Source organism: Patagioenas fasciata, chromosome W (genome assembly GCF_037038585.1).
Source record: "Patagioenas fasciata isolate bPatFas1 chromosome W, bPatFas1.hap1, whole genome shotgun sequence".
Taxonomy (NCBI): Eukaryota; Metazoa; Chordata; class Aves; order Columbiformes; family Columbidae; genus Patagioenas; species Patagioenas fasciata.
This window is the reverse complement of record NC_092559.1, coordinates 2,560,596-2,588,463: the sequence shown is the minus strand read 5'-3', so window position 1 is coordinate 2,588,463 and position 27,868 is coordinate 2,560,596. Positions and strand designations below refer to the sequence as shown.

At 40.9% G+C, this 27,868-nt stretch overlaps 1 protein-coding gene across 1 annotated transcript in view; it reads right to left on the bottom strand.

Moving 5' to 3' along the window:
* Positions 1 to 5,037: 5,037 nt before the first annotated feature.
* LOC136114486 (hsp90 co-chaperone Cdc37-like 1) overlaps positions 5,038 to 27,868 on the bottom strand; it is a 46,112-nt gene continuing 23,281 nt past the window's right edge. Inside the window, exons 2-6 of the mRNA XM_071801573.1 lie at positions 9,364 to 9,436; positions 7,910 to 8,025; positions 7,480 to 7,602; positions 5,966 to 6,097; positions 5,038 to 5,160 (exon numbers count right to left, since the gene is read on the bottom strand). Of these exons, the coding sequence (XP_071657674.1) occupies positions 5,038 to 5,160; positions 5,966 to 6,097; positions 7,480 to 7,602; positions 7,910 to 8,025; positions 9,364 to 9,436 (567 nt within the window). The remainder of the gene's footprint in view (positions 5,161 to 5,965; positions 6,098 to 7,479; positions 7,603 to 7,909; positions 8,026 to 9,363; positions 9,437 to 27,868) is intronic.

Here is a 27,868-nt window from a genome sequence, read left to right as displayed (position 1 = left end):
TGTAAAAAAGAAATTTTAAATAAGCAATAGGAAAAGTTACTTTCAAGCTATACAGAATCACAGTGCTGAAACATCTCTACCACAAAATACTGGTTTTACTCCACAACTTCAGTAGGTCTGACAATGTACTGTGGCACGGAATGACCTTACAATCCCTGAAGTTATAAGGAAGGTATGCATTTATTTACAACGCCGGACACACGGGGAATCATTTCACCTAATGCGTGTGTAAAATTACAGTAGCTGTGAGCTTGGTTAAATGCAGTAAAGTGTTACATATTCATGAAAATTTTAGGAACGCCTATACATATTCATAACCTGTCCCCGAGAAGGTGATTCTTATTACAATGAGTTCCGGGAGACCATTTCCAGAGTTTCCACCTCTGGCTCCTCCTGGTTGCAGCTGCACAGTGATCGTGAACCCGGGTCCTCTTTCTCTGTACACGGTCACCTTTGGTCCAGTGTGATGAGTTGGTTAGGTTTCAGACTGCTGAGGTGGTTAAAACTGGCATATCTCCTGTCCTGTGCCCAAGTTTCTGTAATCTAATTCACCCAAGGATGCACCAAGGATGCACCCAAGGATTATTATCCTTGCAAGGCATCAGTGAAGTCCTGTTTTTCGTACAATAAGTTACACAGAGTTAAGCAAGGCTAGGCAATAGTGATGTGGGTTAAAGGGTCAGCTCTCTAAATGTCTTTAGTGATGTGGAGTAGGGTTAGTTCTCTAAGTGTTAAGTGTTAGTTATTAAGTGTTAAGTGTTAGTTGTCAATTCCCTGTATCAGTACAACCTGATGTGATCACAGCCTGGACTAAAACTTGGAGTCCAGAGTCTGGGAGTCTGAGGGAAAAATAAAAAAAAAAAAGACAAATAAAAACAGCCTAGTTTTAAACCTCTAAATAACTAGAGGCAACATCAACAAATTTAAGGATAGCTCTAATTTGCGAAAAAGTGCTATGGAAATGAAATTTGTAGATTAAATCAGTTAGGGCCTACAGAAATCTAATCAGACCAGTACAAATTGCTTGAAAAAAAATCTATGGAATACATGTTCTATCAAGTTTTTAAACTTTCCTATAGAATTCTATGGAAGATATGTATATATGTATTAAGGTATACAATATAGTTCAAATATAACAGAGAGTTAACTTTTTTTTTAATCTAGCAGCAATACTAAATATAGAAGTCCATGCAGCTTCTTAGCTACTGCATTTAGACTCTTCTCATTCATTATGTGAAATGCTGTAATAGAAGGAATACTGACAAAAATGGCAAAGGCCATTATGTGCAACTTAAAATACAGAGGAATGGAAAAGACAACTAAATGAAGGAGTAGTCACATTTATACAGTCCTAAAATTACATTTGGCCCTTTAAAGGCAACCGCGAGGCTGATGTGACCCCCAGTGAAAAATGAGTTTGGTATCCCTGCCCTAGAGATTGACCTTGGGTCTCTCCTGGTGTTTTCTGCCAGAGGCTCCAGGTGAGGCCATGCTCCCTGGCTGCCATGTAGAGCACTGGTCCGCAAACTATTTTTCATTGTGCACCCCTATCAGTAAAAAAATTTTGAGCATACATCCCCAATATATGTGTATCTATTTATTTGTATCACTGTGCTAATATATCGTGTACATTATAAAACATACATTAGACCCGGTGAGGGTTCAATAACTTGTCCAGGAGATCTCATAGGAAAGTTTGTGCAGGGGGAGTTCTCAGAAATAGAGGCTCCATTTTGAGTAGTAGACAGTGTTGCCTGTGTCTTGCAGTCCAGTGCAAAGCTCAAAGGCTGCCCTAGGAATACTGTATGGTTGTCACCGTTTATTGCAGGGCAACAATAAACTGTGGCAAATACTCTCTATTAACTCCTGCCCTACCCACTAAGGGAACAGGAGGAAAAGGGAGAGACTTAAAAGTTGGAAGGTTTAAAAAAATGCTTTACAAATAATAGTAATAATAAGAGAAAATAATGCAAAACATACAAAACCAATACTGAATTTCCCAGCTGAGTGCAGTGGTGTCTTGTGCATGGCTGGCATCACACCAGCAGCTACAGGGCAGACATCAGGAAGTCCTGAACTGGACTCAGCAGTAGACAGGAGAACAGGCAGGGTCCTCTTCAGATGCTGGCCATGGAGGAAGAGAGCAAGACCTTTGTGATCTCCCAGTTTTATCCTCTGTATGATGTGGATAGTGAGGTGGACTGCGAACTGGCTGAAGGAAAGAAGCCAGAGAGTCGTGGTCAATGGGGAGAGTCCGGTTGGAGGCCTGTATCTAGCGGAGTGCCTCAAGGGTCAGTACTGGGGCCGGTATTATTCAATATATTCATTAATGATTTGTATGAGGGAATAGAGTGTACTGTCAGCAGGTTTGCTGATGACACCAAGCTGGGAGGAGTGGCTGACACACCAGAAGGCTGTGCTGCCATCCAGCGAGACCTGGACAGGCTGGAGAGTTGGGCGGGGAAAAATTTAATGAAATATAACAAGGGTATGTGTAGAGTCTTGAATCTGCGTAGGAACAACCCCAGGTTCCAGTATAAGTTGGGGAATGACCTATTAGAGAGCAGTGTAGGAGAAAGGGACCTGGGGGTCCTGGTGGACAGCAGGATGACCATGAGCCAGCACTGTGCCCTTGTGGCCAGGAAGGCCAATGGGATCCTGGGGCGGATTAGAAAGGGGGTGGTTAGTAGGTCGAGACAGGTTCTCCTGCCCCTCTGCTCTGCCCTGGTGAGACCACACCTGGACTATTGTGTCCAGTTCTGGGCCCCCCAGTTCAAGAAGGACAGGGAACTGCTGGAGAGAGTCCAGTGTAGGGCAACAAAGATGATTAAGGGAGTGGAGCATCTCCCTTATGAGGAAAGGCTAAGGGAGCTGGGGCTCTGGAGCTTGGAGAAGAGGAGACTGAGGGGTGACCTTATTAATGTTTACAAATATATAAAGGGTGAGTGTCACGAGGATGGAGCCAGGCTCTTCTCGGTGACAACCAATGGTAAGACAAGGGGGAATGGGTTCAAACTGGAACACAAGAGGTTCCACTTAAATTTGAGAAGAAACTTCTTCCCAGTGAGGGTAACAGAACACTGGAACAGGCTGCCCAGGGGGCCTGTGGAGTCTCCTTCTCTGGAGACATTCAAAACCCGCCTGGACACCTTCCCGTGTAGCCTCATCTAGGTGTTCCTGCTCCGGCGGGGGGATTGGACTAGATGATCTTTTGAGGTGCCTTCCAATGCCTAACATTCTGTGATTCTGTTAACATGTTTAGTGCAGACAGGACTATGCAGCATACTGTACACCAGAAGAGAGATCCATCTGATGCCATCACCTTGGGGCTCCTGGTATCAGAAGGGATGTAAGACACCATCTAATTCAATTACTGTCATCAGTTCCATATAGCTTCTGGTTTTGTGACAACAACCAACCTCTTCTGCTCATGGCCTGGATGCGGTGTGTTGTTTCCTTGAATCCTTATTGTTTGCCTGACAGCTAGACAGAACAGCAGATAACCTGAGGATAAAACACAAGTGTTCCAGACAGTAGTACTAGGGCCAAGAAAAGAGCTTACATCAGCTGATCTATTGCTCATTTTTTACTAATACTTATCCCACTGTGTACTACAACAGACTCAGATTTCACTATATCTTAATTAGAGCCTACAAGAAAAAATAGTTAGTGTTGCACAAGAGCTGGTTTGCCTGCGTCAGCAACTGCGGGTAGGCTCTATGAGAACTAGTTATACCAACTCATTTTCTTGGGTTAGTCAAAATTTTATTCTAAAATGCATCCCAAACCCTGTGTGCGATCAGAGCAATGCAGCAGAGGGTCAAGTAAACAACAGAAAATCTGGCTCAGAGACCATACATATAAAAGGCTCCTGTAAAAACATGTGAAGCAAACATTTATACTGATATTTGAGGTACAGACTCTTCCTTGAAATAGCTCCGCTACGGAGTACGTGTTCATAGACAGAGCTGCTATAGAAGCAGCAAGTTTGAAAAGTTTGGCAGAAATTTTGGATTGCAGAAGCTCTGACACCAGGTTTATTCTGGTCCTAAGATTCTAAACCAGAAGGCTTTTAAAGATCTTCCTATTTCTCAGTACTTAAGTTGATAATTTCAGAAATCATTCACTTAATAAAAAGAGCTTTAGTTCAGCAGTATATGAAATACCTGCCAAAACCTGACTTACAAGTGCTTGGCTCTTGACTATGATCAAGCTTTTTGTTGAAAGCGGAGTCTCATCCCACCCACTGTACCTGAAGGTCCCCTTTTGTTCTCTTCATCTAATACTTTTCACTCCATTACAGATCTAGTTTGGTTTTGGTTTTGGTTTTGGTTTTGTTTCTGTTTTTTTGTTTGTTTGTTTGTTTTTGTTTTTTAATTGCTAATTTAAACTAAAGAAGTCTTAAAAATGAAAAAGAAAGTTTCTCAGTGACCACACAACCCAAAGATCATATGTAAGCAAATGTTATTTATGTGGGGGGGAGGGGAACAACACACGAGATTTTTTTCTGAAAGCAAAATGTAACAGGTAGAGAGCAAGTGTTTTAATTGACGCCATCTAGATCTGCAGTACTGATGTCATACCAATTTATTGCTATTAATGATAAAACCAGATTTAAGAGCTATACCAGCAATATAGAAGAAGTATAATTGTGATCTCCAGTATTCATAGAATAAGACATACCCATATCTAATAACAACAGCAGATTCCACCAGAAATCTATCACTTACTGTAAACATTGTATTTGTGCAATTTTTCATACTTTAATTCCCTAAATCATGAAAGGCAAATTTAGTAGCATAAAACACATCCAGTTTCACGTTTGGCAATGAGAACTCCATTCTTCATAAACAACCAAAAACCTAGCAGCACGTTTTCAAACATTATTACAAGTATTTCTGGATTACCATCCCTCCAAATCCCCCCCCCACTCGAAGCACGAAAAATAAAGTGTGATACCCATAAAAATGTGTCAAGAAAATAACCACATTCTTTGTAATAAAAAAGAAAGAGTACTTTGCCTCAGTCTTAACAGTGCTATACTGTGTCCATCATTTTGGGTTCTTCATCTTTTTGTAGCACTGAGTTTAAATTGCAGACACTTCTGTTTACATACCCTTGTAGATCATTTGCATTCCGCAACAAATGAAGAATTGAAAGCTTAATCTCAATACATACATACACTTACAGAGAACTAAGTCAAGCTCTCTATTTTGCCTGTCTTAAGATAAGTTTGTAATAAAATATAATTTCTTAAAAAAAAAACCCCAAACCCAGACAGTATTACCGTAATGTGAATGTCAAGAAGCTTCTTTAAACTTAGCTAGTATACTGTCCCCTTATTGTGCATTTACTTAGGGATCAATTACCAGATCTTACCAAACAGGTACCTTGACCAAATTTATTTCAAAGTACTTTAAATTGTGTCTCCTTCCCCAACACCCAGCTTTTAAAGGCCTTTAAACTTTTCAGCCCAAGATGTGATCACCACTAGCACCGAAACCAAAGACCCCAGTGTTCCAAGACAAAGATAAAAACAAGGGCAGGGTATCGCAACGCAGTGTAAATTTCCCTTGACTTGACTACCTGTATGTTTCCATTAATGGGATTAGTCATTTTCAGCTGAAAGCTCATCTCACCTCCTGTGATACAAAATATATTTAATTCTAGTACCTGAACAGGTTAATGATGCAGTTTTCCATTTAGCACAATTATTCAAGAGCACTGAACTAACATATGCCTTTTGACAATATAAATCGTGAGAGCTTTGAGAAACAATCTCTCTTGCATATTGATAATAGCGCACGTTAGAACTGATAGTGCTCCGAGTATCAAGAGGCCTATTCCTAGATCTCAAAAAGTACATCTTCTCAAGAGTGTAGCAAAAACCTATTCCTAATAGAGGAGTTATATTCATTTCTGGAAATAAAAAGCCTACCTGTGACAAAGACTCCAGTCCTCCTACAATACCAGTATAGACACTGGGATTCTGTACTGACATGGCTTGAAAGCCTTGAGACTGTGAACAGATTCTCACTCTTGATTTGAACGCTTCAAGCTCAGTTTTAAAAGCTTCCAAATAGCCTTCTTCCCCTGCCTATAAAGAGAAGAGTGAAATATTTTTCATCTCAGCCAGATTTACTTCTAGTTGTAAGCATACATACTGCTAAAAAGAAGCCTTGTGGTAATGCATATTGTACTCATTGAAGGATAATGGTTTGGACAAGTCAATAACAATATTAGCACCAGTCAGCTTAAAAAGAAGATTCGGGTATACTGTTTTTTGGTTGGTTGGTTGGTTGGTTGGTTGGTTTTAAAGAGAGACTTTAGCATTTGATGAGTATAGGAACTGAGTTATTCATTCACCTGAGAACATGTAAGAACAAAAAAATATATAATTTTAACCCTTCCTTTATTCCATCTCAGAAGCCTTAAGAAAAAAGGTACTCATGGCGGCAGTCAATTCAAAAGCAAAGCATGAATGAAAGTGAATGTCAACTTAAGTCCTTAAGGCAGCATTAAGATCAGTATGACTTGATTCTTCGGTCTTAGATAATTTAATATAGAACCTGCGTCAAACCGCAGCTTCAGTCTTCTCACATCTCTCCCTCTCCCTCTCTCAGCATTCCAGAGCTAACTATGACTGACTGAAGAGAAACAGACCCCAAATTGGGCCCTGCCACGAACTGCGTAGAGAGGTATTATTATAAGCGAAATAGGATGCTCAGTCATAGAATCATAGAATCATAGAATGTCCTGAGTTGGAAGGGACCCACAAGGATCATCGAGTCCAACTCCTGCCCCTGCATATAACAACCGCACAGGTCACACCGTGTGTCTGAGGGTGTTGTCCAGTTTCTTCTTGAATACTGTCAGGCTTGGGGCCGTGGCACCTCCCTGGGGAGCCTGTTCCAGTGTCCAGCACCCTCTGGGTGAAGAAGCTTTTCCTCATGTCCAACCTAAACCTCCCCTGGCACATCTTCCTGCCATTCCCTCAGGTTCTGTCATTGGTCGCTAAAGAGAAGAGATCAGCGCCTGCCCTTCCTCCTCCCCTTGTGAGGAAGCTGTAGACCACGATGAGGTCTCCTCTTAGCCTCCTCTTCTCCAGGCTGAACAAACCAAGTGATTTTAGCTGCTCCCCATATGGTTTCCTCTCCAAACCCTTCACCAACTTCATAGTCCTCTTTGCCGCTGTAATTTAGGTGGCACTTCATTATTCCACACTCCTGCAGTTCCCATGCTATGTTCTGCTTTCCCTCTGGCCTAACGAGAATCCATGGAACTTCCATTCTCAAGATCAGAATTACACAAAACATTCATCCTAGAATGAACTGCCAACAAAACAACACTTCCCCATAAGCTTGATTCAGTCAGTAACATATTTCACCTCCAACTGTCAAGAAGAAAGCTCCTTCAGAACACTGATCCCTTACAAGGGTATCAAGAGTTTCTCTCAGTGTTCTACAAGCTCTGACTTACTTTGGCTTTTTTGAAAAATAGACGAAAACAGCCTCTTGGATCCACATTACAACTTCTGGCCATTTCTATAATAAACTGCATCACAACTGCTTGGTGTGCTATTTGTTCCATCAGAGCTCTTTTCTGAAAAGAGAAATTACATAATTACAGAAGTTAGCTTAGAAGTATAACTATCTAAAATTCAGCAACATCTTTGCATTTGATTCCTAAAGAGAAAAAAACTGATGCTGACAGAAGCAAAGGGGCTGTTTATTAGCTGAGACTAGATCTAATGTAGTAATGTGTTTTGGAGGCTTCCTTCAATACGATAACATGGACATGGGAAGACAGGGAGAAGAGTAATTAAATGGCTCATCAACTTGGACAGCTTTTCTGTAGTGTTAAGTGGGAAACTGCATACTTTAAAGCAGTTTAAAGGTCTTCCTAGTACCTGTTTGGCTTCTAGATGAAAACACCATAAGATGAGATATTTAGCTGTTTCTTTACACACAAGATATGGGTGGTCAGACAAAAATCTTTGACTGTCATCCCATCTGCCCAGCATACCTGATTAACAAAACAACCAACCAATAACAACACATTCACTATGGAGAAGAGATCTATGAATGTGAAGACGTTATTCAAATTTACATACTACTACAATCTCCTTCATACTTGATTGTTACCTCAGAAGAACAACATGCAAATAAAACTGAACTCAGTTTTTTTGTTGTTTTTAAAACGCTTCCCAATGCTGAAAGAGCATTACCAATAAGGTATGCTTGGACTGTAAAGATACTGAAATATAATTAGCTGCTACTGTTAAGATCTTATTTGTATTGTATCTCTGGCAGTGTTAAAAACAGGTTAACTGCAAATTGTTTTCACACACTGTAATAAAGTAGTATCTATACCTATTTGTTAAGAATTTGATAGTATGACTAAGCTGATGGATGGAGATTTACATTCAATGATTTTGACAGAAAATTTCTTTAAGTGCCTACAAGTAAGACAAACAGAAATGAAAGCATAATCATGGTCTAAAATGACCATGCTTTTGACATGGTTTGCTAGGTTTTAGGAAATACAAAGCTATTTTTATAACCTACTTCAAGCATTAAGGACAAAACAGGAGAGCCAACTCAGTGGTTGAAAGCTAACTAGAGGACTGAATCATAGTGAGTAGCATGAAACTACCTTCATGGAAAGAGCTGCAGGCTGAAAGTCAGAACTCAAAATTCAAGCAGTGAGATCACCCTTCCTTCGCCTCCCCCCCCCTCCTTCATATTAGTTAATTGCCCTAATAGACATATTAGTGATATTTCACTGCTTGCCAGTACTAGATACAAAGTTTTACCCTTCTATCACTCGTATAAATATATCTTTAAAAACAAAAGATCGGTTCCACCTCTGCATAGTCTTAACAGCTGTTTTGCAGGTATTTACCTTTTATCATTCATCCCCCTCACGGGTTAACAGACAGCAAAACCCAGCCATTTATAGGAGGCAGGTACAGACAGTCCCAGGCGGTGTTACATACAGGAATTGCATCTCCATTAATGTCCCTATCATTTCCCATGGAACAGTAGGAAAAGTTGCTAGAATTTTAATTTTCATGACTTGAAAAACTTTTTCAGTTCTATGTTGACTCAAGAAGTTCTCATTGATCATAGGAACCAACAGGCTTCTGTGATTTACAGTTGCCTTTACTTTGAAATGGTTATTTGTTACGTTGCCACATCTCCTGTCCTGAGAAAGAAGAATCTAGATACTCTCCTTGCCAGTTGATTCATTTGTTAGCATCCATTTTGTATAATAATAATAATAACGAAAAAAAAAAAGAAAGAAACCTACACAAATTCTACAGGAGGTTAAACTGCAAAATGTTGGAAGTAACATACTTACCGAAGTATCGAATCTTTTGTTCATGCTTCTGTATAAATGATTTAGATATATCTTCATCTTCTATGTCTTTTCTCTAAAGATGAGAAAAAACTATCATATAATCTCCACATATACCTTTTTTGAACTATGGGATTATTTTTAAGTCACTACTATTTAAAGGGCAATGCTCTATTTTTAAGCTTAGCCCAGCAAACGCATGTGTATACACTTAACGCATCCAAGAAGGTTATTTACCAAAATGCAGCTTGTCTAATTAATAACAGGGTGAAAAATGCCTTATCACATGCTTCTTCTGAGCAATAATCTCTCTCAAAGTTCTACGCACTAGTAGGAACTTACTATCTATAAACAAACATCTATACCATCTAGCCCTGATAAAGCTAACTCAGTGGAATTATGAAAAACAATCCATTAACAGTTCATATTCAAGTTAAGTGCTGAAAACAAATCCGGCATTAACTATGAAGACAGTTTGTGCTAAAATAATCTGTATTAAGAAATTCATCTTACTAGAGGCAAACTGTGCATGTTTCAAACGTGAGAATTTGGCATAACATAGAAGCAAACTTCATGTGAAGAACTATTGCTCATCCTTGTTTTTGGCAACGGTTGCTATAAGGGACAAATAAGGAGAAGCGTCATACACATTTGTGACATCAGTGCAACATGTCCCCTTTAATAGGGCAAAATAAGAAAGAAAAACATTCAACACATTACAATAAGCACCATACTAGATATAGAAAACACTCAAGATAAGAAATAAATGGAATAAAAAAGGGTTATAATCGTTTTCATACACATTTATATGTCATACCTTATTAAATACCTCCTTACTAAAAGGATCTGTATTCCATAGATTCTGTCTTTCCCTCTCTATTAGGGCTGCTGCTTTTCTTCTCCACTCTTCCTCTCTCTGTCTCAGTTCTGAAGCTTCAGTTTGTGCTTTGGTATATTCCTGATCTGTGGATTCTGAATTATGCAGTGCTAAACTACCAAGTTTCTGCTGGGCTTCTGCTAGATTCCATTTGGATTCTACAGAGCTCTTCACAAACTCTCTTTGTTTTTGACAGATAAATTCAATCCCTTGACCATAGGTCTGTGTGGAAAACAAAACATGCTGTTTATGGAAGGAAAACTGATGGAATTTATGAAGCATATAAAAACAGAAGGCTTTGACTCCTAAATAGAACACCGAGATGGAAGGCATCTTAAAAGCAATATTATATTCACAACAGTAGCTAACCATGATGCTGTGCAGCTAGATGATTTTTAAAGGAAGCTTCTACTTCGAGCTTTCTAAGCTTAATTGAAAGATATTTACAGAATCATGGATCAAGTATTGCCAGCAGTAATACAATCTCCAGACTGCATATCATACAATTTGTTTGTAGAGGAAAGGATTTTCCTCACTCCCCTCTGGCTATCTTTATTCTGTAAAATTAACGATATACAAAATAGCAGAATACTTGTAAGACGTACTTCTGAGAAGAAAACATCTGCTTTGTGATGTCAAATCATAACAATAGAGCAACTATTACTACCTAACTTCCAGCATGGATTAATATTACTGTGGTGGGTTGACCTGGGCTGGCTGCAAGGTGCTCACCTTGCCGCATAAAACCAATACAATTACTCAATGCATCTTAGCCTGGACTATCAGTGAAAGTGGAATTTAAGCTAGGAATTAGTTGAGCTTTAAATACTTTAGAAAAATTAGAATGCTGGCTAGTTAAGCAAACTAACAGAACTTCTAAGGCTTTAAGTGGACTTTTGTTAGATGTAGATTCTGTAAGACATGTTACACTGCAGAATAGAGCCGCAATAGACTTTTTGTTATTAGCTCAAGGACATGGGTGTGAAGATTTTGATGAGATTCGTTAAATAAATTGCTTAATGGTTGGAGGTTTTTAGGACGGTTGTTATCAGTAGTGAAAACGGGATTGATTGTTTTGATGATTGTTGTGGTTGTTTTACTAATGTTGCCATGCATGATTTCTCTGCTGCAAAGGGCCCTGCAGCGGACAATGAAGGCAATTTTTTCAGCACAAAAACAAAAACGGGGAATTGTGGGGGACTACGGTGGGTCCGTGGATTCCCTGACGGAGGGCATGGGAACAGAAATTAGCCTTGAAGATATGAAGGCCTACCCGTGAGAAAGATGGGAGTAAAGGAGTATCCAGAGATGTTAAGGATGTACCCGTGAGAGAGAAGGGAGTAGAAGAGTAACATTGATGACAGCAAAAATAACCAATGAGATGTTACTGCTGTAACTTGTAACCAATAGTGAAGAGACACATGAATTGGTAAAACTGTATAAAAATGCACTTGCGGCAATAAATGGCATCTACTACTTTCATCCTGGAAGAACTTGGTCTATGTCGTTTGTCCATCTCAACCATGACATATGTGACCCTGACGTGATCCTTTATGAAGAAGGATCTCGCATGAAGAAGAGACAGCAGTGAAGCTGTGACAGCCGAAGATGAGCTGTGGAGACGGAGCCCGGTACAGCTGATAGAGCAGCAGGGGGGGCTGCCAAAGATCCAGATCCTTGAAAAGACACCACGCCAAGTGTTGGTGAGATACCGGGAACGGGGCGGGGGTGGAACTTATCTAAAGAAGAGGGTATTATATTATCTACATGGAAGTTCCTTCTGAAGAAGCAAGGTGTTAGCCTTCTGGAATTGACTTTACGAAGGACTATGTTACTATGGGGCAAAGCACTACTGAAAGATCCAAAGAAACAACTGAACTGTTAAGAACATGGCACTTGTTGCTAGAGACTTTGAGAGGATTAAAAGAGCAATGGGAACACGCAGAGACAACGGAGAGGGGTGGCTTCTCTGGGCTCGATTTGAAAAAAAAAAAAAGGCACTGTTCCAAACCCCGAACCCCCCCGTGACTAATGATTCTCCAGCACCGTTCAAGTCTGCATTATCTGATGACTTGGATGAGGATGAGCGTCTGCAGCATTTGCTTGAAGAGTTAAAAGAAAAAGCAGTATGTGTACGTGTTGCGCTGAGATCAGATAAAAACCATGAAAGACTCAAGCAAAATTAGACCTATGCAATGTAACAGCTCTAGATCATTTAGGACGGAATGATGGGGGTTCGTTGAAAGGGGCGGGTATCCCCCAAATCTTGGAAGAGACACTAATTGGCACACCACAATTACAGGCAGGATAAGTTTCTGAAATCCTGAGGCAGTCAACGGACCTTGCATATCAAGCTATGATAAAGGTGCCTGAAACCGACAAAGCAGCCAAATCATTTGCAACTATTAATCAGGGTCCCAATGAGAATTACATGCAATTTATTGACCATCTTCAAGAGGCCATCAATAAGCAGGTTGAAAACTTAGAAGCTAAGGAAGCACTAATGTTGAAATTAGCAGTAGAGAATGCTAATGTTTGCTATCAACGTGTTATCTGCGAGTTTTACAGTACATATTACGTGCTTCTGTGTATTGCCTCTCTGAAAATCAAGCAGCTTGTCAGGAATGTGAGTTAATTGTTTTACTGGTTGCTGTTAGAATTGTTTCTTTGTGGTATAAGTACGCCGTAAACCTTCTCCCCACTTTTCACACTCGCGCTGCAAGCAGCCCTGTGCTTCCCCTCCCTCCCTCCCTCCCTCTTCTCATGGTTTTTACTGACGAGATGGGGTCGGAAACTACTGTTTTCAGTCGTGTTCCTAAGAAATCGGTATTGGGAGGTGTTTTAAAACATAGGAAAGCATTTGGAAATACGAGGAAGGAAGATCTTGTCAAATATTATGATCAATGGTGGCTGCTGTGTCAGTTAGATGAACGGGAAAAGTGGCCGGAGGATAGAACCTTGAAGTATAATACTTTGTTGCAATTAACATTGTTTTTAAGGTGAGAAGAGCAGGACAAAATAAGTCTCTACAAGAGATTATTAGATCATTACAGACAGTTTTACAGGTGGAACGGTTTGAACTTCAACAAGCTGAGAGAGAATTAACTGATAACACACCGGTCACAGTAAACTTGCTGAAGTCTGCAAGATGCTTTCCTCATTAACCTGTTTTCTTTGTGGGTATCTGTTTAAGCATGGTGCAGTTTTAGTAGGTCTTTGTTGTGTGGTACGGTGAGTTCACAGACTGTTAAATAATGAGAATCCATGGACTCAAAATGTGCATTTTGTGATAATACAGAAGATCATGAGTAATTTAGTTCTTTACTGCGTGAATGTGATGGTAAAATTTTGTGTGTAGTAGCTGTTATTTTTCTTTCTAGCATGCTAGCTTTATTCCGGCATTCAGACTTGCGCAACTCTGTGATAGGCTGTGTCTCATCTCGATGTACTAAACTTTACTCTTTTGTATGCACAGTAGGTAAAGAACCCTGTTTTTGGGATAACAGTTGTAGCGCACCAGATGAGACGCTAATAAAAGCCTTGCCCAGTCCAGCTTGCTGTGGTGGCAGGGGGGCAGGTGCCGATTGGGCTCCAGCGTGTACTGACCTGTTTTGTCAGGGAGACCCAGCGATGCCTCCACCTGGCTGAGCAGTAAGCGGCCCAAAGGTGCAATGCAAAAATTGAGATATTGTCTTGAATAAGTGTAACTGTGATCCATCTGCATATTTGAACTTGGTATTTGGTTTTCATATCTGAGCTCAGCATTTTAATTTGCATATATATATCTATATCTATATATATCTATTTGGTACCAAAAGAATTTTGTTTGGGTGATAATTACAAAATGGGAACCAGTTCCGCTGCTAAAATACCACCTTAGGATGCATCCTTACACGTTAGAGTAACTTTTGGGGAAATATTCTGAAAAAAGAAAACTTGAAACGATACTGTACTCGAATGTGGCTTAAATGTGGAATTCTGGGTTTTAGTGCTGTATTGCAATTAATGTTGTTCTGCAGAACTTTGGAAAAAATTAGGTGAAGGATGGTACTGTAAGTTAATTTGCTAATTTTAAGACCAGAAAAGAATTTAAATTGTTAAATTCTGATTCGCACTGAAAAGAAAAAACAAACAACAACAACAAAAAAATCAACCAAAAAAACAGAAACAAAACAAACCCTAAATGCTATGATGGATGTGAACTTGGTATTGTATGAGGTTGTCTTTAAAAGCTGCTAGAATATGAACTGATTTGGATCTAGGAAAATGGAATAATGGATTGATGTTTAATATGCTGGTTTTTGATATCTGTAAATTGCAAAAGGTAAATGGAGCTAAGGAATGTAACTATTGCTGAGCTACTTGGAATTGCATATAAAGTGTATTATGGTTGGAATGAAATGGGCAAACAAAAAAGCAAAATATCCCAGGCCTGTGTTGTACGGTTTGAATATAAATTTCAGGCCTGTATCAAGCTGCAAAATAAACTCAGCTCATTGTAACCGAGGAGTTTGCCAGAGCCTCCCACTTCGTACCAGCGATTACGCCACCTGCGTGGCCTTGGCTATATCTGAACTGCAGGAAGAAGAGAAAGAAAAAAAAAAAAAAAGGAAAAACCTGGTCGCCCGCTGCTAAGTGGAGAAAGGGGGGCTTTATTCCCCCCACTCTGTCTTTTTTTTCCTCAAGTGTTGTCATCCATCCTTGTTGTGGCACTGCGTTGCTTCTCGTCTTTGAATCAGGGGTTGTTGGTGCTGTTTCTTTTTGCTTCGGTCTTGTTTCCTAGGTTCTGGCACATCTGGGAAAAGAGTTCATCATTTTACCTCCTTGCTGAGGTCGGTCTTTTCACACTGGTCAGCTTTGGGGGGTCAGAATGCTCAGTGCTTCTCTGGGTCAGACTGGTACTAATTTGGGTGTGGAGTGGAGCCAGGTTGGTTTGATGTGGAGTTTGAACTGATTTGTTTTCATGCTGGGCTGGAGGTCTTGCCATCTCAAATGGGGGCGAGAAGGAGGTTTTATTCCCTTCTGCCCCTCCCTAGCAATGTTACCGCTAGAGAACTGTAATACTGCATGAAGGAGTCTGAGGGTTAAATTTAAAGGCATCGCCAGTGGATGCATAGTTCTAATGAAGCTGGGAAATTAAACCAAAAAAACCCATTTTTTTAATAGACTTATTCTGTGGTAACTAGTTGTTAGAGACTTCTTAGTAAATTCGCCATGCTAGTTTTTGAGGTCATGGGAGAGAATGAAAGAAAGGCCGTTTTTTGAGACCAATGGAACGCCAAATTTGGAACAAAGTTTTAATACATGAATTCTTGTATTTACCAGAAAGCCCTATACCTCTCTTGGGTCAAGATTTGTTAAGTAAATTGTAAGCTCTAATAACGTTTTCCGAGAATTCTGTTTAGTTGCATGTCCCACAAGAAGCTACTTGGATGATGCAGATCTGCTTGTTTCAAGTGAGAAATCTCCAAGGAAATTTCGAATGCTGTATTTCCACTAGTATTAACAGCCAATGTCTCGATAAAGCAAACACTACACTGATAGAACTGAAACAGGACTTCAATCCGGTAAGGGAAAACAATATCCAATAAATATGACAAACAAAATGGACTTAGAGATTCTGAGGAATAAATTTATGACAGCCTTACAGGCTGACTGCATTCGATTGGACTTGCAGATTTGTCTGTTTATAGCTACAACACAGAAACAACCTGTGGCTATTGTGGGACAGTATGATGAGAATGCTAACAGACTGATATACCGATTGTTACTCTGCTCAAGAAAAGCAGGGATTGAATTTAAGTCTTAATAGGACATGATCCTTTTGTCATATATGTACCATTTGTGAAATCTAATTTTGATTTTTTTATTTGCAATCTATGTCTTTATAAATTGCACTAGCTGATTTTCTTAACAGCATAGCTTTTGGCATGCATAAATGTAAAATGTAAATTACTGCAGAACCTGCAAGTCTTTAACATCAGGTCACAGACCATACGTGTATCTGGTCTGATCCTACATACTTGCACAGTTTTTGTTGATGGTTCTGGGAAGTCTCATAAAGCTGTAGTGGTCTGGTATGAAGATAACAATTGGCATCATCCTGTAAAAATTATTGAAGGTTCAATCCAATTAGCGGAACTTGGCGCAACGTTACATTACTTAGAACTTTTTAAGGAGGAGTCTCTAAATTTGGTTTGTGATTCTGAGTCTGTAGTCAAGGTCCAAGGCATGTATCTGATTCCAAACTGGTTTTTTTGGTTTTGTTTTTTCTTTTTTTTTTAAACAAAAAGGGAGGAGAAGTAGGGAAAACACCACAAAACCAATTGTCAAAAGCATTGTATGTGATGAATCACTTATATCTAAGTGGTGCAGCCCAAATTTGCCCTGTGATGAAACACTTTGCAAGTATGACCCAAAGACATGCTAAATCAGAAAGAACCTACATTAGTTATGGTCAAATCACTAGTTAATGGTCAATGGAAAAGACCACGTCAATTGATAACCTGGGGGAGAGGCTATGCTTGTGTCTTTACAGATCAAGGGCCACGATGGTTGCCGGCGCAAAATGTGAAACCTGTGTTATCTTCCTGACAATGATTGCTGCAGCTGCTGCATTTTGGATGCCTGCACAAAGACTAACATGTGGATTACTTTAGCCAACATGACTAGCCAGGACTCCATATGCCTAGCTATGGCATCTCCGGAAAACCCGTTCCACACATGCTTGGTTGGCATCCCCCTTGATGACTACAGCAGCATCACACAACTGTTTCAAAATAGTGGTCGGTGCAGAGGCATTGCAACGAACTGTAATAATACCAACATGGCATTTTGGATTAATTGCCTCCTGGAAGCAGATATCGAACCACAGGAAGTGGAATTGCTGGCATCTATGCCCATGGACGCTTGTATCCAGCTGGTTTGTGAAAAGTGTCAGAACAATATACGAGAACATGAATGGATAAACTGCAAAATGTTAATGCTACCCTTGGTGACTGTAGAAATGAAACTCGATGGTGTAATGCCTCGCAGAAGAATCCAAGGGGTGTCGTTGATAATGTGGGAGAGCGACCCCAAAACCTCCTGTGTGGTGTATTCTTGATCTGTGGAGACAGAGCCTGGCCAGGAATTCCTTCTAATGCTGTTGGAGGACCGTGTAGTTTGGGACAATTAACTCTCTTAACGCCCAATGTATCTATGATAATAGGTCACAGAAGAGCAAGACGAGAAAAACACTTTTTGCATGTATATGAGTCAAAATGTGATGACAATGTAGATTTTTGGGGATCAGGGTTAAGGGTTTTAGGATCTCTTGTATCTGGTGTTGGCACAGCTAAAGCTTTAAATACTTTAGAAAAATTAGGATGCTGGCTAGTTAAGCAAACTAACAGAACTTCTAAGGCTTTAAGTGGACTTTTGTTAGATGTAGATTCTGTAAGACATGCTACACTGCAGAATAGAGCTGCAATAGACTTTTTGTTATTAGCTCAAGGACATGGGTGTGGAGATTTTGATGAGATTCGTTAAATAAATTGCTTAATGGTTGGAGGTTTTTAGGATGGTTGTTATCAGTAGTGAAAACGGGATTGATTGTTTTGATGATTGTTGTGGTTGTGTTACTAATGTTGCCATGCATGATTTCTCTGCTGCAAAGGGCCCTGCAGCGGACAATGAAGGCAATTTTTTCAGCACAAAAACAAAAACGGGGAATTGTGGGGGACTACGGTGGGTCCGTGGATTCCCTGACGGAGGGCATGGGAACAGAAATTAGCCTTGAAGATATGAAGGCCTACCCGTGAGAAAGATGGGAGTAAAGGAGTATCCGGAGATGTTAAGGATGTACCCGTGAGAGAGAAGGGAGTAGAAGAGTAACAATGATGACAGCAAAAATAACCAATGAGATATTACTGCTGTAACTTGTAACCAATAGTGAAGAGACACATGAATTGGTAAAACTGTATAAAAATGCACTTGCGGCAATAAATGGCATCTACTACTTTCATCCTGGAAGAACTTGGTCTATGTCGTTTGTCCATCTCAACCACAACACTCGTATTTACAAGAAGTGAGTAACAAATACGATGACCAGGACTAGAGGGGCCCTGCTTACAGCCAGGTAGAGGAAAGGGACTACTGGATTGTTATAAGCTGCCTTAGAGACGGAGGAAATTAAACAGCTGTCTAATGCACCCTCAGTACGTTTGCAGACGACACCAAGCTGGGCGGGAGTGTTGATCTGCTTGAGGGTAAGAGGGCTCTATGGAGGGATCTGGACAAGTTGGATTGATGAGCTGAGGCCAATTGCATGAGATTCAACAAGGCTAACTGTTGGGTCCTGCATTTAGGTCACAACAACCCCGTGCAATGCTCCAGGCTTGGGGAAGAGTGGCTGGACAGCTGCCCAGTGGAAAAGGACCTGGGGGTGATTGTCGACAGCTGGATGAATAGGAGCCAGCAGTGTGCTCAGGTGGCCAAGAAGGCCAACAGCATCCTGGCCTGTATCAGAAATAGTGTGACCAGAAGACTAGGGAAACGATTGTTCCTTTCTACTTGGAACTGGTGAGGCCGCACCTTGAATATTGTGTTAGGTTTTGAGCCCCTCACGGCAAGAAAGACACTGAGGTCCTGGAGAGCAGAGCAACGAATCTGGTGAGGGGCCTGGAGCACAAGTCCTACGAGGAGTGGCTGAGGGAACACTGAGGCTGTTTAGCCTGGAGAAAAGGAAGCTCAGGGGAGACCTTCTCTCTCTCTACAACTACCTGAAAGGAGGCTGTAGCTAGGTGGGTGTTGGTCTCTTTTCCCAAGTAACAAGCAATAGGAGGAGAGGAAATGGCCTCAAGTTGCACCAGGGGAGGTTTAGATAGGATATGAGGAAAAATTTCTTCACTGAAAGGGTTATCAAGCATTGGAACTGGCTGCCCTGGGAAGTGTTTGAGTCACCATCCCTGGAGGTATTTAAAAGACATGTAGATGTGGCACTTAGGGACATGGTTAAGTGGTGGACTTGGCCGTGTTAGGTTAAAGGTTGGACTCAATGATCTTAAGGGTCTTTTCCAACCTAAATAATTCTGTGATTCAGAATGGGATAGCGGGCGGTAATGTTGATGAAAATTTTCCAAAGGAGGATCCCCGATGGGATTATAATACTGGAGGCGGTTTATGTCGCCTCCGGAGGTATCAGGACTGGTTATTAATCGGCGTTCAGACTGCTATGCCGAAACAAATGAATTGGTCAAAATTGTATAGTGTTAAGCAGGAAAAGAACTAATCCCCTGCAGCCTTTTTAGAAAGATTAAAGGAAACTGCAAAGAGATATACAGAGGAGCTGTGCCAGGAGGAGCTGTGCTTCAGTACCGATCACTTCTGAAGCAGCTCAAACTCCTTCATATGCTGCTAGTATCTCTTTTTCAGTTGGAGTATAGTTGGCCTCAGATCCTTTGTATCCTCGACTGCAAAAACCTAAGGGTCGACCTCGGGTTTCTCCTGCTGCTTTCTGCCAGAGGCTCCAGGTAAGTCCATTATCTCCGGCTGCGGTGTAGAGCACATTTTTAACATCTAGTCCAGTCCGAACTGGTCCAAGGGCCACCGCATGAGTTATCTCACGCTTAATTTGTTCAAAGGCTTGTCGTTGTTCAGGGCCCCACTCAAATTGGTTCTTTTTACGAGTCACTCGATAGAGAGGGCTCACAATCTGGCTGTAGTCAGGAATATGCATTCTCCAAAAACCTACAACGCCCAAGAAAGTCTGTGTCTCCTTTTTATTAGTAGGTGGAGACATAGCTGCAATTTTGTTGATCACATCCATTGGGATCTGACCACGGCCATCTTGCCATTTTATTCCTAAAAACTGGATCTATCGTGCAGGTCCCTTGACCTTGCTTCGTTTTATGGCAAAACCAGCATCCAAAAGAATCTGAATTATTCTCTCACCTTTCTCGAAGACTTCTTTCGCTGTGTCACCCCATACGATGATGTCATCAATATATTGGAAGTGTTCTGGAGCTTTATCTTGCTCCAGCGTGGTCTGGATCAGTCCATGGCAGATGGTAGGACTGTGTTTCCACCCCTGGGGCAAGGGATTCCATGTGTACTGGATGCCCCTCCAGGTGAAAGCAAACTGCGGCCTGCACTCTGCTGCTACAGGAATAGAGAAAAATGCATTAGCAATGTCAATTGTAGCATGCCACTTGGCTGCCTTTGACTCCAGTTCAAATTGCAGTTCTAGCATGTCAGGCACAGCAGCACTCAGTGGTGGTGTAACTTCATTCAGGCCACGATAGTCTACAGTTAGTCTCCACTCGTCACTAGACTTACGCACTGGCCAGATTGGGCTGTTAAAAAGTGAGCGAGTCTTACTGATCACACCCTGGCTTTCCAATTGATGGATCAACTTCTGGATAGGAATCAAAGAGTCTCGATTGGTGCGATACTGTCGGCGATGCACTGTCGTGGTAGCAATTGGCACCTGCTGATCGTCAACCATCAGCAGTCCTACAACAGAAGGATCATCTGAAAGACCAGGCAAATCAGACAGCTGTTCAATTTTCTCAGTGTCCACAGCTGCTATACCAAATGCCCACCTATACCCTTTTGGGTCCTTAAAATACCCTCTCCTGAGGTAGTCTATGCCAAGGATGCACGGAGCATCTGGACCAGTCACAATGGGATGCTTTTGCCAGTTTTTTCCAGTTAGGCTCATTTCAGCCTCTACAACAGTCTCTCGGTCACCGGTTTCTCGTTGCCCCTCTCGCGAGATGTCCATCCGTACTTATCAATAAGTTTGCATTCCATTGCTAGGTTTACCAAAACATGTGTCTGGTTCTCCAGGAAAATGCAGCTAATATGAAGGCTTTAGCTGACAGGCAAAATTCACTAAAAGAGAAACTTGTTTTTTAACAAAACCAGGACAGAATGGAATTTCAAATTAGGCCACGAAGAGCAGTAGATAGTAATGAGAGTACCCAGATACCACAGGTAGTACAAAGTGTACAAAATCAGGCAGAGAACCTAATGATAGGATTAATCCGAGACTTTGCGCGAGCACAAAATATCGGTAGCATCACTGCCTGCCTTCCCATATCAAAATCAGCTGAGGACCCAGTAGAGTGGGGAATAATCGCTACTACCTTACCAGAAATAAACAGAACTGGTAAGATAGCATGTGAATCCCACACTAGAATAGAAGAAGTCCCAACTGAACAAAGGATAAGAGAACGAGAAAAATGGAAAACGCCAGGACACAGGGCGGACTGTTTAAAATTACCAAAAGCGAGGTATATTACAATAGGACGATTCCACGATGTAGGATGGTGCTTCTATGACAAGTGGACCACTAAAATAGTGAATCAAAAGGTTGAACGGACCTACTGGGAATGCAAAGATCAGGATAACAAAAACATAACTGAATTATGGAATAATATGTGGACATTAAGTATTGTACAACAATACCAATACAGTGAAGCAATTCCATGGTGCATACGGTGGTCCGATGTAACAGAAGGAATGACAGTATCATGGTGGAATTGCTCACGGGTGATAACTTATCAAACAGACATTAAAGAGATACCTTTGTCCATTGTCAAAGTAGCAGTGATTACAGGCTGCATTTGTCGGAAACAATTAGACTCACAGGCAGCCTTTAAAATTGGCATTGATAAAGACAAAATTGACTGTAAAGGAGTTATAGGCAGCATGGGACATTTAGTTTGGGCCTTAGGTGATGGGACCTGGACTACACATTTGCCAATGGGAGGACCAATTAGAGAAATTACTTTGGGGTTGCCAACACTATGTCCCATTTGGAAAAGGTCACCTTTGAAAAATAGGCAAGAACTTTTACAGGTCAGACATAAACGAGAAATAAATGAGGATGATGTGTGGCATGAACCATCAAGCAGTGTTAAATTTGGCTGGGCACTAGAATCTTTCTTTGCACCAATTGCAGCCTATAGGAATAGAGAAATGATTGATAAATTGATCGGGCAAATGGATCGATTGGCCAGAATAACTAAGAAAGGTTTTCGGGATCTTAATATACAATTACAAGCTACGACTAAAATGACCTTGCAGAATAGAATGGCACTCGACATAATGTTACTGAAAGAAAATGGTGTCTGTGGATATTTGAAAGACAGAATCGATCATCGCTGCATCCATATTCCAGACGTAACTTCAGAGGTTGAGAAAGACATTTCCCAGCTGACCCAAACAGAAGTGGAGCTGCAAAAAGAAAGACAAGATGCAGAACAGAGCTGGATAGGAGCTCTGTTGAATAAATTCGATTTAAATTTGGGAAGATGGGTACATTCACTACTAGAAAGTGTAGTTGTACTTGCAATTGTGATTGTTCTTCTTTGTTTATTGTATGTGGGTATTAAGCGTATAATTAGTCAAACAAATGCTAGGAATAATCGCATTTTCAGTGTCCTGAGTAGGAATTATGCTAATCCTATATTTGATAACCCTCCAGCTTATGAAGAGTCGCGACTGGAACTATCACACCTGAAGGGAATTACCAATCAATAGTAGTAAATGAATCAATAATCGAAGAAATTGATTGAGGTGAAAATGCATTGTCTAAGAATAGAAAAGCATTTTCAAAGGGGGGAAATGCTAGTAACAGAATCAGTTTTGCAAAATGTTCCTGAAAGGATGAATCAGTTTTGTAAACTGTCCCTGAAAGGATGTTCAAGCATATCGTGTTTTACCTAACAAGGGATTCGAGTATACTCTTATCTTATCAACCTAGCTTTTATCTTAGCCCAAATACGCATAGACTGAGAAGAAGTACATACAGTATCTCCGGAGGTTGAGCAAGTCAGCAGTTATCTAGCTATAGAAGCAGTATGCCTGTGCAGTACCCAAAGGTGAAAAGGACAGAAGTGATGAAGACTACTTACTTCATCCTGAAGACCCCCTGAAAGACCACCAGAGGACACTGCGCATGATCAAAATAGTTCCAAGATGTTGCAATCGATGTTGCAATCAATGTTGAGTAACTGTTACGTATCTTAATGAATATATGAATATGTATGTGAATGGACTGCATAAATACTGTGTAACTTAAACTGACTGGCGAAGCCAGCTTTGGGTGCGAACCCCTGGTTTCCCAGCGCTGGAATAAAGCACCGCATATAACTACGCCCGTGGTTATGTGTTCTGATTGCTAACAGAACTATTATGTGCCCCCAACAAGTCTCCTTGTTCACTTCCTTCTTTAACACATCTAACAGAATGGTGGCAAAGAGTATGAAGATAAAACACAAATCAGCAAAACTGAGAGTCTGCTTCCATTGCTAACAATGAGGTGGATGTGTCAATAAGGACATGGGGATGCTGACATTACTGGCTAATTCAGAGAACAGTATGTAATAGTATGCTATAAAAGAGGTAGTGAAGAAGGAATGAGGAACGTGAAGGTTCAATTTTAACATTCAAGATTACGATAGTCTTGAAAAATGTTGTTTTCATTCTCATGCAAGGATGTCTTTAATGAAATGTAAACTGTCACAAAGTAAAATATTTGTAGACGCTTTTAAAACTATATGTGGCTTTGAAAGTAATGTAGGCTTGATGAAAACTATGCATAGATATTACATAGTGGATTAGGACTGGGGAACACAAACCAGGGTCTAATCTAGGTTTCCCTACATAGCTATCACCTTAGCCTGGAAGTACCGATTGCCTGAAAAACTATTTTCCTCTCAACAGTCAGTCAGGTAAGCATCATGATACAAAAGTTATTAATGCCTGTAAAGCGCTTTGAAGCATTCAGATGGAGCACCCTATTCACCCATTGCAAAGCTTGATGAAACCTATGGAATGCTTTTCAATGACTTCAGTGGCCAATAGAGAATTTTGATGACTAGAAAGTAGAATCGTGGGGATTGATAACCACTGCCATACCACCAGTCTATTCAGTTCACAGATCGGTCTCTAAGTACAATCGACCCCAAAAGTTTCAGAAGGAGACACAAGGAAACTCATCTAATTAACCAAAGATATGGTTTATGTCCTAAAGTGGGTGAGAGAGATAAAAGCTATTATAATTTTAGCTTATCCAAAGATATATTTGAATACTTTTATTATTAATATGTCTATCCTTTCCTAAACACTGTTAATTCATTGACCTGAATCACACCAGGCAACAGCGAGTTCAACAGGCCAATTACATATTGTACAAAAGAGCGCTTTTGTTTATATTTTCCAATTTACTGCTATTAGATATCTTCAGTTTCCTCTTGTTCTAGTATTGTGAGATGGCATGAATAAGAATGCTCAAATCATTATTATCATTACAATAAAAAACCTTGTTGCAGCAATTTTAAGACTTCCGTCTGACTGAAAATGGCAGCCTATTCTCATTTTCTGATTTGCACCCAGGAGATGCCAGGCTTAGTCTAGACAGCTATTGCTGTTTTTCTCTGTAAAGCTCACAGAAGTGCTTTGTAGTGTTTGGAGAAAAGGATCGTGATTGTAATGATCTTGGATGACTTGCAGTTTTTATCCTTTTTCACTGATGTCTTACAGATGCAGATGCTGAGCTTCGATTAATTGTTTTGTTTCAGCCCTGGCAGAGAAATTCATTGTTGCACAATTATCTGAGCAAACATGTGGGAGAATGAAGAATTTTGTAGGCCTCTTTGAGTACAGACCTTGACAATTATAAACTCTTACCTTTTGTCCTGGACACAGACTTAGTAAAACTCTTCCCCTTGCCTCAGGAACCAGATTACAGGCTTTAACATCATACTAATCTGAACATATGCCTATCACAAACTTCGGACCTTTTCCTCTACTCCATGATCTTCAGCCTGTTCTTGGATGGTTTTGTTTTTGAAATGTCTTCTGTTATCCAGTTCTAGCCTAATCAGCATTCCGTGATGCAGATATGTTTGTTTATTCACTTTAGAGTATTCCTCACATTTGCTTTCCCAAGTGGAGAAAGTTTTAGCCACCCTTGTGATAGCTCTACCAATGTAACAGCTGGAGGGAAGGGGGCTTATATGATGTACTTGCCAGGCTTCTCCAAACGTCCATTTCTCCCATTGCACATACTGTTTCATCATTTGTACTTTCTGAGCGTGTTGTTCTCCCACTACCTAATTGCTTGTATTATGGTTTCCCAAGTCAAGTCTAAACTGGGTTCTCTGCTCCAGTAGCAAGTCCAATCCCTCCTGGCAGTTTTGTGGGCCCACCTGGCTAAAAAATAGTTCTCATTTATGCTCCCATCCCAAATCTATGCTGGCAAGTTGGGCCAGCTGGTCAACCTGGTTATAGTATTTCTGTTCTTGAATTCCCTTTGAATTTGGGATATGTGCATTAACATGATGTTTTAAAGTGGGTCTTTCTTCAAGTAGCTTTTTTACTACTTTCTTCTCTTCTGCTGCCCAAATTGGGTTTCAGCACCAGTTCCATTCTTTGAGCCATTTCTGTACTGCATAAACCACCATCCAGGAGTCTGTATATACAAATATTTTGTCCCTGCAGACTAGACAAAAAGGACTAACATTTTAACAATAGGTACATACACTCATTGAAATTACACCTCTTGCCTCTGCAAAGCTGATTACAGGGGTTAAAATCATCACAATCTGAACTTTTATCTATTGCAAACTATTGTTTGCCCCTGCAAAGCACAATATAGGGGTTAACACCACAACAACCTGAACACTTATCTATTACAAACTCCACTGCTTGCCCCTGCAAATTAGATTATTGGGGTTAGCATCATAATAATCTGAATGCTTATTAAACACTGCAGGTCTTGTACTTGTGAAACACATAGCCAAGAAGATTTTAAGAGTAAGTTATTCACGATACCTTAGCATACAAGCAAATGGTTAACATATGTATTTGGTTTATGTGGTGTACTGGGTTTATGTGGCCAGGTATTGGTAGAGGGAGGGGCTGCAGGGGTGGCCTCTGTGAGAAAAGACCAGGGGCTGCCCTCATATCGGACAGAGCCAGTTCCAGCCAGCTCCAAAACAGACCCACCGCTGGCCAAAGATGAGCCAATCAGCGAAGGTGGTGGTGCGTCTGTGAAAACATGTTTTGAAACGGAGAAATAAACTTAACAGCAGAGTCAATTATAGTGTTAAGCGGCATTCTTTTATTGACAGCGCTGGGGAGCTCTGGGGATCATCCTCCATAAGTGCTCCAGCAGCTGGATGGTCTTGCATCGCTTATAGCCACACAATTATTGCATATTAATTACAATTTTGGGGAATTTTTAACATACAATACACCTGTACCAGGAAATGATTACATAAACATAAGATGGAGTTAGTTATTTCACAGTCTTTGCTGCCATCTAACTTCCTTTTACCGGTACCACAACCTTTTTCGGGGGGTCTTCTCAGGTGTCCGCTGATCGACCTCTCCGCGTTGGCAGCTCTTCGCACAAGCGCAATTAGTGCTCACTTACATAAGTAATTGATTCTTTTCTTACTTACAATGCACCTATTAATTTCTAGTTAAACATAAGCTAAGTACTCTGCTTCTAAACAATGTATCACTTAATCTTCTGTCTCTAGCTTGTCATGCAAGAGAATCTAAGACTTGAAAAATATCCCTTTGTTTGGCAGGTAGTTAGAAAGCATTCATCATGTCTACTGATTAATGATGGGTATGTCCTTTGCAACTTAATCACAGTATACATTCATTTGGCAGCTTCTCTTCAGTTTAAGAAAGGGTAAAAAACTCTACACAGCAGTTGTGAGAGGAGTGAGAAACAAGGAGAAATGGGCTGACAGGGACCTCATGCAGTTCAACAAGAGGAAGCGCAAAGTCCTGAACCAGGGGAGGAACCACGTCAGGCACAGAGTACATACTGGGGGCTGACTGGCTGGAAAACAGCTTTTCAGAAAAGGACCTGGGAGTCCTGGTGGACATCAAATTGAACATGATCGGCAATGTGCCCTTGCTGCAACAAAGGCTAATGATCTCCTGGGCTGCATTGCCAGCAGGTCGAGAGAGGTGATCCTTCCCCTCTACTCAGCACTGGTGAGGCCACACCTGGAGTCCTGCGTCCAGTTCTGGGCTCCCCAGTGCAAGAGAGACATGGACAGAGTCCAACAAAGGGCCATGAAGATGTTTACAGGACTGGAGCACCTCACATATGAGGAAAGGCTGAGAGAGCTGGGACTGTTTAGCATAGTGAAGAGAAGGCTCGGGGGGCATCTTATTAATGTATATAAATACCTGAAGGGAGGGTGTCAAGAAGACAGAGCCAGGCTCTTTTCAGTGGTGCCCAGTGACAGGACCAGAGGCAATGGGCATGAACTGAAACACAGGAGGTTCCCTCTGAACATAAGGGAACACTTTTTTGCTGTGAGGGTGACTGAGCACTGGAACAGGTTGCCCAGTGGGGTTGTAGTGTCTCTCTTCTTATAGATATTGAAAAATCATCTGGACATGGTCCTGGGCAACTGGCTTTAGGTGGCCCTGCTTGAGCAGGGGGTTTGGACCAGATGACCCACAGAGGTCCTGTAGGAAACAATTATTTTGCAAATATAATAGGCCCAGGCAGGATCTCTCGGCAAAGCATATTTTAATAACGATTTTGCAAGACCGGGTGTTCTACCTAAAGGTAGGCACGCCTAATAGGGCAAAAAGCCCCCGCTTATA